General features: G+C 48.5%; 3 protein-coding genes and 2 long non-coding RNA genes across 6 annotated transcripts in view; 3 read left to right on the top strand and 2 right to left on the bottom strand.

Moving 5' to 3' along the window:
• LOC114452823 (NLR family CARD domain-containing protein 3-like) overlaps window positions 1-18,235 on the top strand; it is a 1,046,161-nt gene that overhangs the window by 672,532 nt on the left and 355,394 nt on the right. The gene's annotated exons all lie outside the window — the stretch shown is intronic.
• LOC114452843 (cullin-1) lies at window positions 1,379-13,305 on the bottom strand. The gene is made up of 22 exons (XM_028432348.1): window positions 13,144-13,305; window positions 7,579-7,987; window positions 6,571-6,745; window positions 6,325-6,492; window positions 5,760-5,810; window positions 5,584-5,674; window positions 5,336-5,499; window positions 5,080-5,242; window positions 4,525-4,655; window positions 4,338-4,445; window positions 4,151-4,257; window positions 3,991-4,039; window positions 3,682-3,813; window positions 3,463-3,580; window positions 3,108-3,184; window positions 2,781-2,899; window positions 2,516-2,621; window positions 2,366-2,413; window positions 2,063-2,145; window positions 1,870-1,975; window positions 1,682-1,795; window positions 1,379-1,591 (listed from the first exon to the last, which is right to left on the bottom strand). The coding sequence occupies exons 2-22, from the start codon at window positions 7,716-7,718 to the stop codon at window positions 1,511-1,513; spliced, it is 2,331 nt and encodes a 776-aa protein (XP_028288149.1). The 5' UTR covers window positions 7,719-7,987; window positions 13,144-13,305; the 3' UTR covers window positions 1,379-1,510.
• On the top strand, window positions 8,783-9,712 carry LOC114452899 (uncharacterized). Its single transcript, XR_003672381.1, has 3 exons — window positions 8,783-8,921; window positions 9,006-9,279; window positions 9,620-9,712. It is a non-coding gene; the product is annotated as an uncharacterized LOC114452899 (long non-coding RNA).
• On the top strand, window positions 12,268-15,147 carry LOC114452900 (uncharacterized). The gene is made up of 4 exons (XR_003672382.1): window positions 12,268-12,382; window positions 12,551-12,642; window positions 14,466-14,587; window positions 14,775-15,147. It is a non-coding gene; the product is annotated as an uncharacterized LOC114452900 (long non-coding RNA).
• On the bottom strand, window positions 14,434-17,762 carry LOC114452874 (uncharacterized). Its single transcript, XM_028432397.1, has 5 exons — window positions 17,162-17,762; window positions 14,961-15,019; window positions 14,792-14,875; window positions 14,637-14,713; window positions 14,434-14,561 (listed from the first exon to the last, which is right to left on the bottom strand). Exons 1-5 carry the CDS (start codon window positions 17,545-17,547, stop codon window positions 14,517-14,519), a joined length of 651 nt encoding a protein of 216 aa, XP_028288198.1. The 5' UTR covers window positions 17,548-17,762; the 3' UTR covers window positions 14,434-14,516.

The following is an 18,235-nucleotide window of genomic DNA, read 5'->3' as shown; positions in this document are numbered from 1 at the left end:
TAAAATGTGGACATTGTTGTCCTCAAAGGAGTGTCCTTTGTCTCTGAGGTGGAGGTGAACAGCTGAGTCTTGTCCTGAGGAGGTGGCTCTCCTGTGCTGAGCCATTCTTCTGTGGAGTGGTTGTTTAGTTTCTCCAATGTACAGATCAGAGCATTCCTCACTGCACTGGACTGCATACATCACACTGCTGTGTGTGTCCCTGGGAGTTCTGTCCTTCAGGTGGACCAGTTCCTGTCTACGTTGGGTATTGTTTTAGTGGCTTTGATGTGTGCCTAGGACAAGGTCCAGCCGATCATCTCATCTGTGCCTTTATAAAGTAGGACTGTGGTCATGGTTGAATATTTTAATGAGGGTGAAAGTTTGTCAATTTCATGGCTGTTTAATACACATGCCAAATAATTTACTAAGTAATGATTCTAAAGAATGTTCATTAAATCCATTTTGAATTAATGTGGTTTTCTATCATTCAGTGTGAACACACAGCTCTGGGCCTACACGCTGTCTAATATCCATGGTCACACAAATCTGGGACTCATCAACATTTTCTTACCCGAGTTAGTTCTTAAGTGTGTGAACAAATTCAGCCCACACACACACACACACACACACACACAGTGAGGAAGGCCGCCCTCTTCCCTTCGAGGGCATGCAGACCATGCAGACGCTCACCCTGCAGCCTGCCTGCAGAGCGGTGAACAGAGTGGGTGGAGCCGGTGTTAGAGAAATCTTTCCTTGTTTTTATTTATCACACATTTAGAAAATGAACCACACTATACAAATGTCCACCGTTCAGTAATGAAACAGGCCTCCTGCATGAATCCAACCGACCTCAAACCAAAACCGACACATCTCGAGCAGATAAGAAGCATCATGGCCGCCTTCCTCCTCCTCCTCCTCCGGATCAGTCGCAGACTTTAATTACAGGACCGGCATCGGTTCGATCGTTGTGCGGTGGACTGCGTCGGCTGCCCAGTGACTCGACTCGTTACTTTGACTTTGTAATCTTTTTGGTGGTCACTGTGGTGCAGGTAGGCAGTAGCATGCAGAAACCTTTGGATGCGGCTCTCCTCTGATTGGCTGTAGGCTAATTCATTATGTTTGCGCTACGTAAAGAAGGGAGCAGGGTTTGTTTATTCCTCTCAGTCTGTGATCGTTATTTACAATATGACAACAAGGAGGTGAGCGTTCGAGTCGTACAGAAGGGACGGGGGACGGGGGGCAGGCGAGCGTGTAGACGGGGTTTCCCAGTCTCGATGGGAGGGGCGTTCGTTCCTTCATCACTGAAGAGAGAGCAGAAAGTCCTCACCCTCCTCCCTCGTTATGTCGGTTGTCATATCGCGGTGGTCACATGGTTGGCGACTCAACACTCCACAACATGTCCGCCGCTCAGAGAGAGCCACACTTTATTACTCAGACATAAAATTAAAAAAGGGAAGAAGATAACAAATAAAAAATAAAACTGAGGAGAGCCGGCGGGGATGGGGGAGGAGGGGGGAGACGGGGGAGCCGTTCAGGCCAAGTAGCTGTACGTGTCCTTCTCACCGTCCACTCGCTCCAGGTACTCCTTCTCTATCAGGATGTCGATGCATTTCTGTCCGACGGAGGGAGACACATGTCAGAGACACATTTCAAACTTTTTTCCCTTGGACATCAAAAAACAAGATTCACACGTGAGCGTTACCTTGATGACGGGGACTCTGGGTTTGAAGCGGGACGACAGCTGGTTCAGGACCTCAGCCAGGAGCTGCTGGTGCTTCAGGACCTTCCTCATCTTCATGATCCTCACGATGGCAGCCTGCAGGAACAGGAAACACTGTTCAGAGCCGTCTGCTCCGTGGGAGTAATGAATAGAAAGAGAGAACATCTCACCTGGATGAGGAGTTTTCGATCCTCCTCGATGTTCTTGTGAGTGGTCTCCTGCTCCTGTTTCTGCTCCGTCTTCATCGGCACGTTGATGTTCACCCTCAGCTTCTTACTGTGGAGGAGACAACACACCAAGGTCAGTTCTCTTTAGCAGGAACGTTTCTGTACTGTGAGCTGAAGCTGCCGAGTCCTTTCTCACTTCTTGTATCCGAGGAAGAGCTTGATGACGGTGTCGGGTTTGAACTCCACCTCGTCCACGTTGGCGTTCTCATCCTCCAAAACCTGAGAAGAGTTCAGACCAAATGCTTATCAGAGCACAGTGGCTTTAATCTTCACAGCACTGCTCATACAGACATAGAGCCCAGTAAATAATGAAGGTTTCTTTAGTTTGGGTCAAAATTAGCCAAAACAAAATGTCTGTGGAGCCCTCTAGTGGTCACAACCAGAAAAGCACATGATCCGGACAACCCGGCAGAGGAAAAAAAGATTTCTTTTGACTCACCAGCAGCTTTGATTTTAACAAGATCTGCAGAACCTGAACCAGAATGTCCTGAAAACAAAGCAAAGAGCCGATTAGTAAACACACACCTGCAGAAGAACAAACTGATGCATCAACATGATGACGTGTGACTCGAGAGCTTTCTCAGCTTACAGTCTTGATCTGTGTGCTGTCGGTGAGCTGCTGGATGGTGTAGCTGTCCTCTGTGTTGTACTGCAGCAGGATGGCCATCTGGAAGGTGGAGGCCTGCAGCGTGTACCTGTCAGAGACCACGGGTTCAGCAGGAAACACTCACTATGCATCATTTTTTTCTATTTACTTCCTTTGGTACACTCTCATCATTTCATCATCCTGGGAGGGACAACAGGTCTTTGCAGTAACACAGCGCCCCCTGGCTGTGAACACACAGACTGCATACCTGTTCTTGAAGCAGTTGGTGACCAGCTCTCCTTTGGACAGGTGATAGAGCCAAGTCAGCTTCCTGCCGCTGTGTCTGCTGGCGTAGAACGCCGTGAAGCGCTGATAGCTCCGCTCCAGCTGAACAGAGAGAGAGAGAGTGTTCAAACTGAGGGCCGAGGACCATCAAGGGACTTCTCAGTGAAGGTTTGGAAGTCCCTGCAAAGTACCCTTGTACACTTTCCCACTTCTTATGCAGCAAATTTTTTTTTTTTAAGTTTCAGGTGCTATTGTGTCGATAAGCTGCTCTGCACAGCAGGACCCGGGTTATTAACATGAGTGAAATTACCTCAGAAGGCAGAGCGAAGGTGCAGGACTGCTGAAAAGGCCAAGACCCAGAGCTCAAAACCTGGATGCTGAAGTCCACTGTCAACAGAAGAGGAGTGGGGGGTTTATGAACTTTCACACTAACGAGCTGCCCGATGGAACAAAAGGCTGAAAATAACAACAAACTGAATATTCTGGCTGGACCTCTCATGTAGCGGTCTCTTCTTTATGAAAAGAGACAACAGTAAACAAACAGACCGATCAGATATCTGATGTGAGAACAATCATTCACCAAGAACGGCTGGATTTACCCCTTCCTAAAGACCACATCCTGTGTGTGTCTGTGTGTGTGTGAGAGTGTGTGTGTGTCCACTCACAGTCCAGAGGCTCGGAGTTAGTCAGGTGTTTCTTGAACTGTTCATTCAGGTCTTTACTGACTCCGATGTCCTGGAACATCCGCTGCAGTTTGGACGTGTACTCAAAGCCGCACGCTTGCTGCAGGAAGAGACGACCAAACCTTCAGCCGGACTGGTTTGTGTGGGACGAGTGTGTGCGGACGCTGAGGGTGTGCGAGTGTGTGTGTGTTTGTGCCTGACCTTGAGTTTGGAGATCATGCTGGCCTCCGCGTCGTCACTGGCGCTGTTCTGGTGGACCAGGCGTTTGGCGAGCATCTTCGCATAGAACTTCTGGAAAACGTCTTTGTCCTCGATGTACTTGAATACAACCATCTAGGAGAAGACGCACACCTTAGTGGGGTTCCGACACTCACAGCACAAAGGTGTGCGTTATGTGCAAACACTGCACCCAACCATTGCTCCGATTTCACCGTTTGATGAATTTAAAAGCGTTTGAACATTTTGAGACGTCACAGTTTTTGTAATTTGCGTTATGTTGGTCTGTCTTACCACTTGGTTGAGTGTGTCCTCCAGCTCGGCCTCCTCTGGGTTTTTGGAGCTGAAGTAAAAACAAACAAACAGGAAGTCATAAGACGTTCCTTTGGTCTATGTAGGTAGAGTAACGCTGGGTTTCCACAGCTTAAAAAAAAACAAGGACTGGATCATCTACCTCTTCTTCAGCAGAGAGTCACAGTATCTGGCCAGCAGCTCGGGGGACTTGCTGGAGGACTGAGCCATCCTGGTGACAGCGTTGTTGTTGATGAAGCGCCCGCACGCCTGTGAAGAGACGGAGCGACCTCGTTAACAGTCTTCAGAGACGTCCACGTGTTCAGTGGAGCAAAGTTAAAATCCCTGACCTTATCGAGCGCCGCTACGAAGCCGGCGTCATTGTTGAAGGCGGACATGACCAAAGCATTGTACTTCTTATGAACGTCCAGGGTGGTCTGGACGTACACTTTGGGGTCCTGAGAGAAACACACACACACCGTTAATCTTCATCACATGACACCTGAACATCGCGGTGGTGTCGGAGGCAGTGTGTACATTGAGCGCGGCCTCTCCGCACTTCTCGATGGCAGCCAGGCCCTGGTTGTGGATGTGAGTCTCCAGAAGTTTCTTCAGTTCCCCCAGACCGTCTGTGATTCGAGAGACCAGGTTGTACATGCGGCCCAGGTCTGAGAAGAGACAGAGGCATGTGACTAAAAACAACACCAGGACTGTTCTGTCTGGACTGTGCGTTACAACCGGTGCAACCGTCTCATAACCGCCCTGTTTTCTACCCGTCTCATCGACCTTATGACTTCTCTGAATTCACATCCCACTGTCTTCTGTACTGCAGTATGACCCTGCGTCTCTTTGTCCTCACCTACGTTGTCCCTGTCTGTCTCTTGGTCTGTCCCTTCTGTTTGTATTTAGTCAACAGACAAAACAAATGAATGCATTGTTAGTATTTTAAGACAATCTTCTCCTTCTCAGATACATTTTTAATTTACATTAACCCTTTGAATTTGAAGTCAGGGAGTAGAACACAGAGTGTGAGTTAATGACGGGCTTCACTTTTGAATATATAGTAAATAGATGTGAGCGTCTCGGGGGTACCTTCATTTTTGTCTGCATCCAGGAGGTTCTGAAACTCCGTGTGGAAGATCTCCAGGTGCTTCTCGATGAGGACCTGCTCGCACTTCCTGGCTAGCTCATCCTGGGTGGATTCATGGAGGTAAACCTGCACACGGCGCTGCTCCTCCAGGAGGCGGGCCTCAGCCTGAAACACGCACACAAAAGATGATCAAAAACATGCATACAAGAGCGGACACAGAACTCCGTCCTGCATGTCAGCCATGATCCCGCTGCCCACCTTCTTCATGTACTCTGTGACAGGGTTCTGCTGCAGGAACTCGGTGCTCTCACGTGTGTAAAAGCGTTCTGTGTCAGTGAGGAACTGACATTCAAAGTACTCCTTGTACACAGACAGCGTGGGGCCCTTGGCGAAGGCGTCCTCCTCGTTCAAACCCAGCTCAACTGGAAGAGGAAGAGGAGGCGAATAAGACGAGGGAAAAAGGTGCTAAAAACTACTAATAACTATATTGTACGTTGTGTTCGTACCGTAAGACTGGACGACACCGCTGATCAGCCTGGTGTTGATGGTCTCGCCATTCCTCTCCCTCTCTATCAGCTTCAGGACAGCGTTCGTTACCTGAGAGAAATGGAAGTGAGTTTAGTAAACACACAGATTTAGTAAAAGGACGCTGTCACTTCCATAAAAAGAAACTTCAACACACCTGTTTGTTGAGGGGTCGGAATAAACACTCCCTCCAGGTCACAAGTGCCAGCTGGGAGGAAACGTGGAGAGGGAGAAGATTAACAAAGGTCAGTCAGAACTGAAATCTCTTCCCCGGCCTGAGGTTACGTTCACATAACAAACATATTTTGCATGAATTCGATTTCTCCATCCTCATGGTGTCTACTTCAGACTTTATGTCATCTACACCGCCAACAACAGAAAACATGTGACGTTGTGCGGCCACTGCAGGTTGAAGGCGACAGATTCCAGCATGTCCATCCTCTTTTGGATCACATCCAAAGACCCACAACATCAAAAGACCCGAATCTGACTCAAAAAGCAGAAATACCGATGGGACTGGACTCTGCACACAGACCTGAACCCTGCTTGATACTTTAAAAGCAGGACAGGATTCATGTTGTTGGCAAACAGGAGGACCAACCTGTAGCAGGTGCTTATTGTCTCCTGAAAGAGCTCTTACAGGGGGAGGAGCTTGCAGCCGTGAAACACTTGCAGCATAAATGACCTTAAAGCAGTTTAAAGCATCTCTAATCCAGACTCACAGAGTATATCTCATAGATGCCCTTCCGTCCCTCGTCACACTCTCGTCTGACCCAGTGGCGGTTGAGGTATGCACAGATCCCGTTGAGGACCTTACTAGAGAAACGATAGTCCTCCCACTGCTGCGTGTAAAACTTCAACACACACTCGTCCATCAGATCCTCGCCATCCTGGACAAGGAAGCAAACGAGTGTTAGTGACTGTGATGCAGCTAAACTCCTGAGACGTGTGTGTGTGTGTGTGTTTACCTTGAGCAGGCTGGTCAAATAATTCTTCAGGAACTCTTTGAGTCGCTTGTAGAGCTCCAGGCCTACAAACTGAGCCCCACCGGGTGTGCTGGACTTTTTGGAGGGCTTTGCTGGGGGAACAGAGCCCCTGCCCTGGCTGGACTGGTGGACGCTGGTACAATAGTTATATACATGTCTGGGGAGGGAGGGGTTAAGGAGAAAACACAGGGAGGCCACACATCCCACATCAGCTTCAGAGCTGATCAAGCTGCCTCGCTTCAACCTTCATCAGTATTAAGTGACCAACAATGTGTTAAAAAGGCTTTGAAAGGCAAACGTGTCCCAGATTGTTTACGTCTGAAACCAGTGCTGCTCTGTGTGTGGATGGGCTTACAGCTGTGAGCTTATAGGGCCGGCTGCGTGTCACGCTTCAGGGAAATGATGACAACCTTCAGACCCGGAAAGGTGTGCAGGAGGAAATAAAGGCGTCTAACAGCACAATTTACTGTCCACTCACATCATGCACTGTGTGTGTGCAGTGTTTTAAACAGCATCACAACTAAAACACATACAGTGCTCCCTCGCTATAACGCGTTCACCTTCTGCTGCCTCACAGTTTCACTGATGTTCTGTGTTCTGATTGGTTGCAGACCATTGTCAATCCATCTCCTGGGTGCTTATATGGTGTTTGTTTATATGGTGTTTTGCTTCCTGTGTCCTGGGCCTGCTGGGGGACCTTTTGTTGTAACACATCACCTGAGCAAACAACTAAAAACCTGGTTTTCTAAAGAGGTAACAAGCTAGTGCCACTGCAACACACACACACAGGCAACTGGTAAATAAATGCCTCGGCCTACTGACCATAGATACTTCCCTTAAATTTGAGGTCACCTTCACCTCATACTTCCATAATCCAGGGATTTATCTAGAATTCTTTATAAAGCCTCCTGCAAAGTTAGAATCCAGTAATCTGTCAGCTCTACAGAAATGTGTGTAAGATGCACACAGCCCCCAAATCTCAGAGGATACGTGTAGAGTTCCATGTAGCGCGACTTGGCCATGCTTTGCCGCGTGTACACCTGCTGGATGCCAGCCCGCAGGTCGTCCCATATCTGGTCCAGGCCTATCTGTTTCAGTCCATGGGGGTTCTGGGTCCGGTTTGACGACATCGTACAGCCCCTTGTCCTCTCCTCTCCCTACCAGTGCCCTCCCGTTCCTGCTCCGGCGAGCGTGCTCTCCCCCCGGCTCCTCTCCTTGTTTGATTTTCGGTCCTGACTTGCTCCGCCCTCAGAGTCTGCAGTCCATCTGGCAGCGGTCCCGGCACTTCGCGAAGCTGGTTATCGGCTGTGAGACGGGGTTGCAGTCTCACTACGCACGGCTGGGTGGCGCTCTCTGCCACTCCTCCTACAGCAGCTACAGCCAAACTTCACCAGAGGGCCTGTGATGGACACAAAGTAAAACACACTTTGATCAATCATCTTGGATTTAGCTTCATGTTTGCCGCTGAACAAGTATCCACTAAAAACCTGTGTTTGCACAGTGCAGAGCCAATAATGAGCCAGGTAGGTTGTATGGATTTATGCGCAGACAGCTGGCTCTGAGCCGTGCACACGATGCTGACCAGATCCTGACGTCACTCAGCTAATGACAGATTAGTCCACTTCCACCTCCCTGACTTCCTTCATCAGGACTATCGAGGAAGACTTCCTGGACCAATACAAGAAATATACTTCGGTGCAGTGGATAGTTATGCTGCTACAAGAAACACACACATTCAGAAACTATTTACACCTACTTTGGAAGCATTGGAACATAAATCTGAAAACACATGAGGCAAAATCACCTCAACAGTGTCACTGAGGAGACCAGATCATTAAAGATAATGGAGAGGCCAACGCTGTAATTTCATCCCTGCTGACAGGACACAAGGAGAAGGTAAAGGAAGGCCAGGGTGTGCAGCATCAACATGTTTGAAGCCACGGCAACGGACAGAGAATGAGACCTCTCTGCATGACTGAGAATGACTTCATACTCACATCCCAGAACCCTGTAGGTGCATCAAAACAGACAGACCGGAGTGTCTGTTGCTGTGTGAATGCAGCCAAAGAGAGACCAGAGAAGGAGGGTGGATGGGCACAAACTGCTGTGTACATGTAGGCAGTGCTGCTATATTTAGAAGGAGCAGGCATGCAGCGCTGCCCGTCTCTGGCCATTCACAGCTAATAGGGCCAAAGTCTCAGGACGTGACACAGGCGCAGCGGTTCTGTTTACTTCCTGCCGGATGATGGATGAATGAACACTTGACGTCTGAGCGGCCTCGGTCACAAATCCGGCGCTGCTTTTAAAGACGTGGGAAATCTAAATGCTGATAAGTGGGTTTGTAAAGGTGTGTTTGTCATCATGCTGCCTTCTCTGTTTTCTCACAGAGCATGTTTCCTTCTTGTGGTTTCGGGCAGTGGCGATAGAGAAGCAGCGAGGCAGAGGGAAAGCATCCACACAGCAGTACACCCCAAGCACATCAAGCCTCGGATCGGGCCTTCATCAGTCACTTCAATCTGTGTCTTTATGCACCCAACCTCCATCTACAGCGTCCTCCCCTGCCCCTGCCCCCACCAGCTAACCACAGCAGCAGCAGCAGCAGCCACCGACTACTGACACAACAACACAAGAACCACACTTAGAAGGCCACTATTTAGACTGCGATCCATGTGAGTGAGAGTGCTGTCAGCGGTGAGTCCTGGGTCTATGTCCTGGCCTGTCGTACCTTCTCTGCATGCTGTCAGCTGCACGATTCCTCCACATTTGTGCAAAAGGCAGATATAAAGTTAAAGTTAAACCTGTGCCACTTTTTGAGCAAAGTTTTCACTAGATTTTAAAAATGTTATCACAGCGTGAAATGAAACATCTACAAGAGAGCAGAGGTGATCAAATATTTACACAGTTAAATATTCCAACAGTATTCAAGCTAAAATACAACTAATGTTTTCTGATTACAGCCTCTACATTTGTTCCAGCCTTACTCTACACACATCACACTTCTCCGGCTCATTCCTCACCCTCTGCTCCACAGGAGCAGGAGGTCGGCTGCTGTGCTGCCTGACGGACGCCGGGCCTGTCTGCATCTCGGCCCTGACTCTAGACCTGTTCCAGCCTCTACCACTCCACTTAAGCGGATCCTCGCTAAACTCAGAAAAAGAGGCAGTTGTACCTGAGGTGCTCTGACAGTTGCCATGGCAACTGGGGCAGACAATACCGCTGAGTAGCCATTGCACTACAGAAGGTAGAGTGTTCTGTCTCCGTCTCCTGTGCCTCTATTCAGCGGCAGTAAGAAAGGTGCCCTTCACAGCCGCACTGGGATCCGATTGCAGATTCCCACACTAGAAAAGGCACTGGGACACCACGGCGTCTGTCTCTGACCAAACATCAGTCCTGCAGCTCTGTGACCGGCAGTGACAGGATGTGACGGGTTGTTGAGTGCCAACAGTTGTTAGAAAGCTTGTTGTGAAACAGGAATCCCAGTGCCTGGTCGTCAACAGCCCCGCTGCAGCCGCGTTCCGTCTTCATGCACACAGCAGGAAGGCGATAAAGTTCAGAGGTCAGAACTCCTTTCAGGGAACGACTGACCTATATGTGTCTGAGCAACAGCGACTAACCTGTCAACAAAGACGGCAGCGAGGCCGCATCTTAAGATACCATTAGAAAATAAGGATTACTCGCCTCGGTGAAACGCTCCGATTCAAAATGATGCTTTTTCGTGCACTTTTAACAAGTGCACGTTCATAGTTTTTTGACAGTTTACAAAACAAACAAACTTGTAGACAGGATTATTCAGCCATGCACTGATCCATAAAGCCTGAACTGGGATCTGTGGCAAACCTGACCTAATTAAACAGATTAGGTCCACATTTAACACAGTTTCACATCACCAGTGGTGAAACACCAGCTCATGCTGTACTTCAACAGCACTCCCTCCTGTTGTCTTACAGTAATACGATTTCAAACTATGATATTTACCCATTTTAAATTTGTAGCATCAGAAAAGAAGAAGCGATGTAAGTGTCATGTTCTCTCCTTTCAGCTCATTTTTAAATACAAACATCAGTTCTTACCCTGCTGTCAGCAGCAGTGGAACGAAAGTCCCAGAAAAGTTTCAAGCAAGAAGATCTACTGAGCGTAATCTACACTGAGCTGGTTTCTACTCTCCACAATGGAAAAAGTGTTTATTGTGCGTGTAGTCCGGCAGCTATTACAACGACCTGGAAACCTGAGTGGAGAGTGTGAGAAATTTACAGGATGGGAAGGATGTAGGGAGTGGTAGAGAGGGAGAGCGGTGCGCGTGGGAAAAAAAGCTCAGCTCTGTAAATCAGATTAGCCTGGTCGCCGTGTGTCCTGGCCAGACTCAACAACCTAATACCCTACATTTAAAAAAAAAAACACAAACAAAGCAAATCACAGCCGAATACACACCATCAATTACTTTCGTTTGCGCTCCTCCCTTTCAGCCATATGAAACACAAACATCAAACTCTGCTGGTACCGTGAAGGAGTAGCAACAAAGCTACACCTGCACCCATCATGTGCCAGGTTAGACAGCGAGGGAGGACATTTCATTAGTGTAAGCAGCTTTTGATTTCTGCTGCTTGGCTCAGCATTCAGAAGAGACTCGCAGCCTTCAGACCGACTGTACAATCACTGCCTCTGCACTGTGTACATACCAACCAGCCAGACCTGGATGGGTCAGGCAGGGTGAGGGGAGATACAAGATGCCGAGATCACGGCGTAAAGTTCCAGCCATGGGCCGACACAGAGCTCTGCAGAGCCACCGGCTGTGGTGAAAACAATGTATGAGACAACGGGGCACAGAGGCTGAAACAAATCAACCTGACTTCATTTTGCACTTTGGGTTGTCTCCACTGCTGTTCAAGACAACTTCTCATCCAATCAAAATTTAGCTTACACCAAGGGCCAAGAGGTCACGCATTGATGCTGGACACTGGACACATGTACGTCTCTACGGCCTGTATGTTGGTTAAACCCTTCACTCTGACGGACAGCACTGTAGCTCACCCTTGAAGTGATTTCTCTGCATGTTTTCATCGAGAAAATGTTGACACGCTGCTGATCTGCTAATAAAGCTGGTCATTTGGTGCTGCTACACACACATCCAGGCTGATTTCAGTTGTGCATGCCAGCATGATGCTTAGGAGAGGAAGAACAAGTCGACTACACCCAGCATGTGAGCGCTTGTGAAGGTGCAGCACACGCTCCATGCTGCATTCTGTGAGGCACCACCTTAAATAGACACTTCCCATCATCACATAAAGTAACGCAACATTCTAATGATGGCATCTTAATGTAAAACACACACCACACCTCCACAACAACAGGCAGCACGTTGAGGTTATTTCACCAGATAGGACAGAGCAGCAGTAAGAGATGACACCAGCCGTGTCTTTGTTGTCTTTCACTGTTGAGCAGGACGCCGCCATCTTTAAATATGAAGACTTGGATGTTCTGATTCACTGTAGCCCGTCTTGCACTGTGTGGTCTGTACACTCACACACCACCAGCAGGTCAGGCGGGGTCCAGCAGGTCTACACATTAAACCTCCTGGTCCACATCACAACAACTTCCATCAATCAGTTTTAAACTTCCTTGTACATGTGGCATGTTACGATGTCAACAAAGGCCTGTTCTGTTCTAATCATTTGCAGACGGAGCTACTTCAACACATGGACAGCTGTTTAAATCAATATGAAGTCCAATTTACACAAATCAATATTGGTCCAATAGATCTGAACACTGAACTGACTGACTCAACTTAAAAAGAAAGGTGAGGTCAAGACTTATTTATAAGTTTTCCATCTGTGTTATTGTTCTAAACTTCCTGATCACACAGAACGTGGATCTGACATCACCCTGGTTAAAGTGTGGTGGTTTATATTCATAGATTAGAGACAATGATCTGCTCTTAACGCTTCTATTTCCTTCATACCTCCAGGCCGGGGAACGAGCGGCTTCCCCAGGTGTTCCAGGCTGAGGGAGCCCTGTCAGGTCCACATCTCTCTCCCTCACGCCGAAGCGGAGCGACAGGTAAAGCACAGTAATCCAGCACGTTGTGATCATTTCTCAAATACACCTTAAGTTATTCGTTGACGCCTTTTGAAATACACACAATGAGCCACGAAAGGAACCAGACTCAGCTACGCAACACTGCTAGCATTAGCTCCTGAGGCTCGATTAGCCTGTTAGCTTGTATGTAACGTTAGCCTGAACGCTAGGCGGATTAGCTTAAAATCAAGGTACAGCCTCTATTTGGTTCATGTGTGATTAAACGTGTAGATACGAGGGTGGTTTTTGGATTATATTTCAGATGAATACAGTCTTTCACCGAGCCAGCCGCAGGGTCCAGGACACACACTTAACAGCCTGGTGTAAAATGGCAGCCTAGCTTCTCAGGCTGCTCAATAATGAGTCAGGAAAACACTTCGCTAACCCCCTTTAGCATTAGCCAGCTAGCTCCCAGCTAGATTGATTGTTAAAAGAAAAAGAGCGCCACCAGTCGTCGTCCACGGCTCCGAAATGTCTTCTTACCATCTTAGGGTCGTCGCTGACACTGTGTAGCCGTCGTATGGGTCGATTTTCGGGCTCTGAGCGTGTCTCCTCCGCCGAGCTCCGTGTGTTTGCTGCCCGTTGCTAACTGCGACCGATCCGCTGCTTCGTTCGCACAAAGATCAGCTCAGCAGCCACCGAATCATGCCGCCTTCAGGTGCCGTGGGAAAAAGGGAGGACAGCAGTCACCCACAAGCATAGAAAGATAGAAACAAGCTCAATAAAATCTTTATTCTGTGTTTGTTAATTGTCTTTTTTTTATTTAATTTTAATTTATAAAGCACAGAACAAAACAACAAGGTCATTACAAAAGTCACGAAGCCTGATATTTATTTTTCCAAAAAAAAAACCGAAAATAAAAGAAATAATTAAATGTTTACAGGACGATTTTAGGATAAAAGTCTTTGATTTAAATGTTCATTACTAATCATTTATTTGATTGATGGTTCAAGATACTCGACGTCAGAAAGTCTTTACGAGTATTCTTGAACGCCGCATTGCGTCACAGAACGGAGTCCTTTAAAAAAAAAAAAAAAGACTACAATCATGGCGACTGCAACTACAAGCTGCCTCAGCGACAGATATTGCAGACCTCCAGCGCATGCGCGTGTGTATGTTCGATCCTCCTAATAATGCATGTGCAGACTGAGGCACGACGCTGACATTTAGCTCTCAGCCTGTTACCCACAGACTTTGAACGCAACACTAGAATCCTCTTCCTGTCACACGTGGTCTGCGCTGACTGTGGTGGGATCCTTCAGCTCTGTGTTCCCAAACTTAACAAGACAAATGTTCCTCAAACACACCACAGTCACACCGTGCCACCCCTGTGCGACCTCAGACCGAGCGCGACCTCTGCTGGCGGAGCAGAGAACGACACGGAGCAGCAGACACTGGAGGACTCTCCTGAATTACTAAACGAGCAAATATATCTGTCTTGTTTGTTTAATGGGGTTTTATTTGTCTACTTCAAGGACTTGTAGAAAATCTGATGATGTTTGAGGACATTTTTATGCAGAGTTTACACATTTCCAACAACCTGTAGTTAGTAAGAACAGAAACTTCAAAGATGACACATCTGACGACACAAAAAAGGAGAATAAATGATCTGAAAGAATCTAAGTCATCCATTATATGGACCTGGATGTTGGAGCTTTGCCATGAGGTGCTAACAGTCTTTTTTTTATAAAACACACGATACAAAAGCTAACATTACACAGACTCTGTTTTTTCCGCTGTATCTATAATTTGCATGTTTTATTCAGATTATGTGTGTGAACATGTGATTTTTTTGTGTTGAGCAGCTGCTGCGAGGAGTTGAGCTGCCAGCAGACAGGAGCGGAGCCCGGAGACGCTCAGCTCGTCAGAACGGAGGTTTCCTCCATCACCTGCTTCTTCATCTGAGGTCACACAGAGGAGAAGAAAGGTCAGACGAGCTGTGGAACCACACTGTGGTGACTGAGATGCTGCTTCACCTGTTTTTGTTTCCTCTTGGCCTGCATCATTTCCTGCTGCTGCTTTGACCGTACTTCCTCCAGACTCATGCAGCCGCCTGTTAAACACACACACACGCTCAGAGAAGAAGAGAAACAAACTTCTGGTTTTCTTCGCAGGTCTGTGTGCGTCTCACCAACACTGCTCGGGTTAATGGAGACGTAAGCCATCGCTCTGCTCAGCCGCAGCTCCTCCAGAGCAGCCAGCTCCGCCTCCGCCTCTGCTCGACCAATCAGAAAGCACACGTCAGTTAAAACGGGGAAAACACAGTGACTTGAATCCATCAGTGAAGAGCAGAGACTCACTTCTCTGGATCTCTCGTCTTTTCTTCGGGTTCGGGGGGATGACGGTGAAAGCTTTGTGGCTGAAGCAGAAAAACAACCTGGTTTATATTTTAACTGAAAACAGGACCGACCATAAAACATGAACGCACAATACAAGAAGAAACCAGAAGAGTCTCATTTGTGCTTCTTTGGTGATGAACCCTGGGGGACGCTCGTTCGTCCTCCATGTCTTACACACTCTCCACATGGCCTTCTCAGGTCTGACTGGTTAAAAACAACTGAGAGACACCTTCAAGGAACTGAGCCAAGCTCTGCAGGCGTCCGACAGGCAGAATGCACTTTGTTTCTCCTGTTTATCTGTGAATAATCCGGCCGCCCAGAGCTGCTGTTTCCAGGTGTGCCGCCACACCCAGCTCTCATTTTACAGACGCTCCAGATTTTAGAGGATCTTTGATGGTATTGAAAGTATTTTCCTGTTTATGTCTGAAGACACGCTGTGTTTCTGTGAAGATTCAGACAAGATAAAGCATCTGTGGATCTCACAGGAGGAGCGGGACACACAGAGGTCTCTGCATGCTCCCCCTGTTACTGCCACAATCCTGATGAAGCAGTGTGGAGGACGGACGGATGGATGGATGGATGATGGATGGATGGATGGATGATGGATGGATGATGGATGGATGGGTGGATGGATGGATGGATGGATGATGGATGATGGATGGATGGATGATGGATGGGTGGGTGGATGGATGGATGGATGATGGATGGATGGATGGATGATGGATGGATGATGGATGGATGGGTGGATGGATGGATGGATGGATGATGGATGGATGGATGATGGATGGATGGATGGGTGGGTGGATGGATGGATGGATGATGGATGGATGGATGGATGGATTGATGGATGGATGGATGGACGGATGATGGATGGATGGATGGATGGATGGATGGGTGGATGGATGGATGATGGATGGATGGGTGGATGGATGGATGGACGGATGGATGATGGATGGATGGACGGATGGATGGATGATGGATGGATGGGTGGGTGGATGGATGGATGGATGGATGATGGATGGATGGGTGGATGGATGGATGATGGATGGATGATGGATGGATGGATGACGGATGGATGAGTGGATGGATGGATGGATGGATGGATGGATGATGGATGGATGGACGGATGGATGGGTGGATGGATGATGGATGGATGGATGGACGGATGGATGATGGATGAACGGATGGATGGATGGATGTTCCTCCACCTTAAGGTTCTCTTTGAGTGATGACACTGTTGCCCCACAGCCAGATGTTCTCACCTGGGAGACCTGTCTCATGACCTGCTGACCTGCCTTAGCCAATGACAGCTGGGCTTGGGTTAGACACAGACACTGTGAGGGACACTAGGGGGGGCTGCAGGTCTCCCTGCTGATGTCACCAGACCTCCATCCATCTGTGCACCACAGCACTCAGCACATCTCTGGGCACAGTGCAAACACCTGTCTGTGGTATGACATGCAGCCTCATGGCAGAGAGCAACACACGTCTTCACAAAAGTCTTTATGAGACTGTGATCGCCTGCGAACTAAAGGCTGGAGGTGACACGTGACAGAGGTCTGACCTGAGACACTAAAGGGTTAAGGGTCAGGGGCAGAGGAATATTAGGAATAGTGAGCAGGCCTGATCCCTGGCAGCTCCTGTTCATGCAAACATCTGTTTATAACCTGGTTTAAAAGGGGAGGCTCCTGCAGCTCGGTCATGCCAGCGGGGGGGTGAACCATGCAGGGATTAACTCACTGCGACAGATGGCCACAGCCAGAAGGAGAGGGACACCACAGGACTACACCTGCTCTGTACAGCAGCTTCACCGCCATGCACACACAGCCGCAGCTGTTTGCACTTTGAACTGAGAGGAAACCACAGAGACAGGAAGGTGAGGGAGGAGCACACAGAGCTGCAGGTCAAACAACACAACGTCCCCCGGCCGCAGCACGAGCACACTTAGAAACCAGAATCACACCACACATCATCAGCTGCAACACCTCCGCACAACCAGGAACACAGAAGCACAGGTGTGATCTTCACATTTTAGATTCTTTTTCAGACCTTAAACACACAGAAGCTACAAACACCTGATCCACGTCTTGTCGTCACTTCCTGTAGTTCTATATTTAAATCTTGGTGTTGTTGACCTGTCACGGAACAAAGCTCGAGCTCACCTCTGACTCGCGCACTTTGCCTCCGCTCTGACCCCACGCGGCTCCCTCTGACCGGGGCACGCGCTCACAGGGTCGACGTGCTTCACGGAGCTCGTGGCCCTCCGGCAGGTGGCTTTGGCGCAGGTGTCGGTGGGTCTCGGAGCGGTGGAGGTGGACCGGGCTCTCCTCTCGCAGGTCGTTCTGGAGGCGCTGCAGGAGCCCTGCGGCCCAGCAGGCTGCCTCTCACACCGGCCCCGCTGCGGACTCCTCGGGCAGCTCGACCCGCGGCTTTTACGCACCGCGGGCGCCCTGAGTTCAGTCTCTGTCCCGTTCGCCTTCCACGGCTTGGTCCTGTCTGTCCTCACCGGCTCCACGGGTTTCTGCTTGATGACTTTGGTCGCTGGCATTTTAACTCAGGACAAAGTTTCCGGCACCGGGTTCTGAAAGAGTACCGTCATCTTCTGCTCTGACAGAGACACCAAACTCAACCTGATGCTGCCCCGTTGCTATGGAGTTTGCCTATAGCAGCTCCAGGGTGAAACTCAAACAGACTGAAGAAGACTTCCTGTTTGATATTTCAAAATAAAGGCGAACTTTTTTTAATATAACCAACTTCCACAACTACTCTTCAAAGACTGTGGTTAAAACAACATGGCGGCACTGTTCAAACACTGAAACCAGCAGATCGCACAGTGACGCAGTAAAATCTGACGTCGTGAATGACGTCAGGTTTGACCTCAAACCGGAAATATTCTGTCATTTAACAAAACGTAGTTTTATTTTGAAAGCCGAGTGGGCTGACTTCCGGTATGCTCCTGGCTGCCCGCGTGCAACTTGACGCAGCCGCAGATTAAATAAGTGACGCAGCACCGGGTCTGTTGTCAGTAGGTGTCCGAGGCGCGCGCACAGGTTCAGTCCAAACTCATCCGATTACTGACACGCGACTCCACACAGGTCACATGACCAGACGCTGATAAACAGCGACATTAAAGGGTTAATTTACAGAAAATCTTTAAAGGAACTCATAATAATAATAAAAAAATACATAAATAAAGAATTATTTCAAGTAACATTAAAAAAACTAATGAGTTTTTG

Source organism: Parambassis ranga, chromosome 20, assembly GCF_900634625.1.
Source record: "Parambassis ranga chromosome 20, fParRan2.1, whole genome shotgun sequence".
Lineage (NCBI taxonomy): Eukaryota > Metazoa > Chordata > Actinopteri > Ambassidae > Parambassis > Parambassis ranga.
This window is presented reverse-complemented; position numbering and strand designations above follow the sequence as displayed.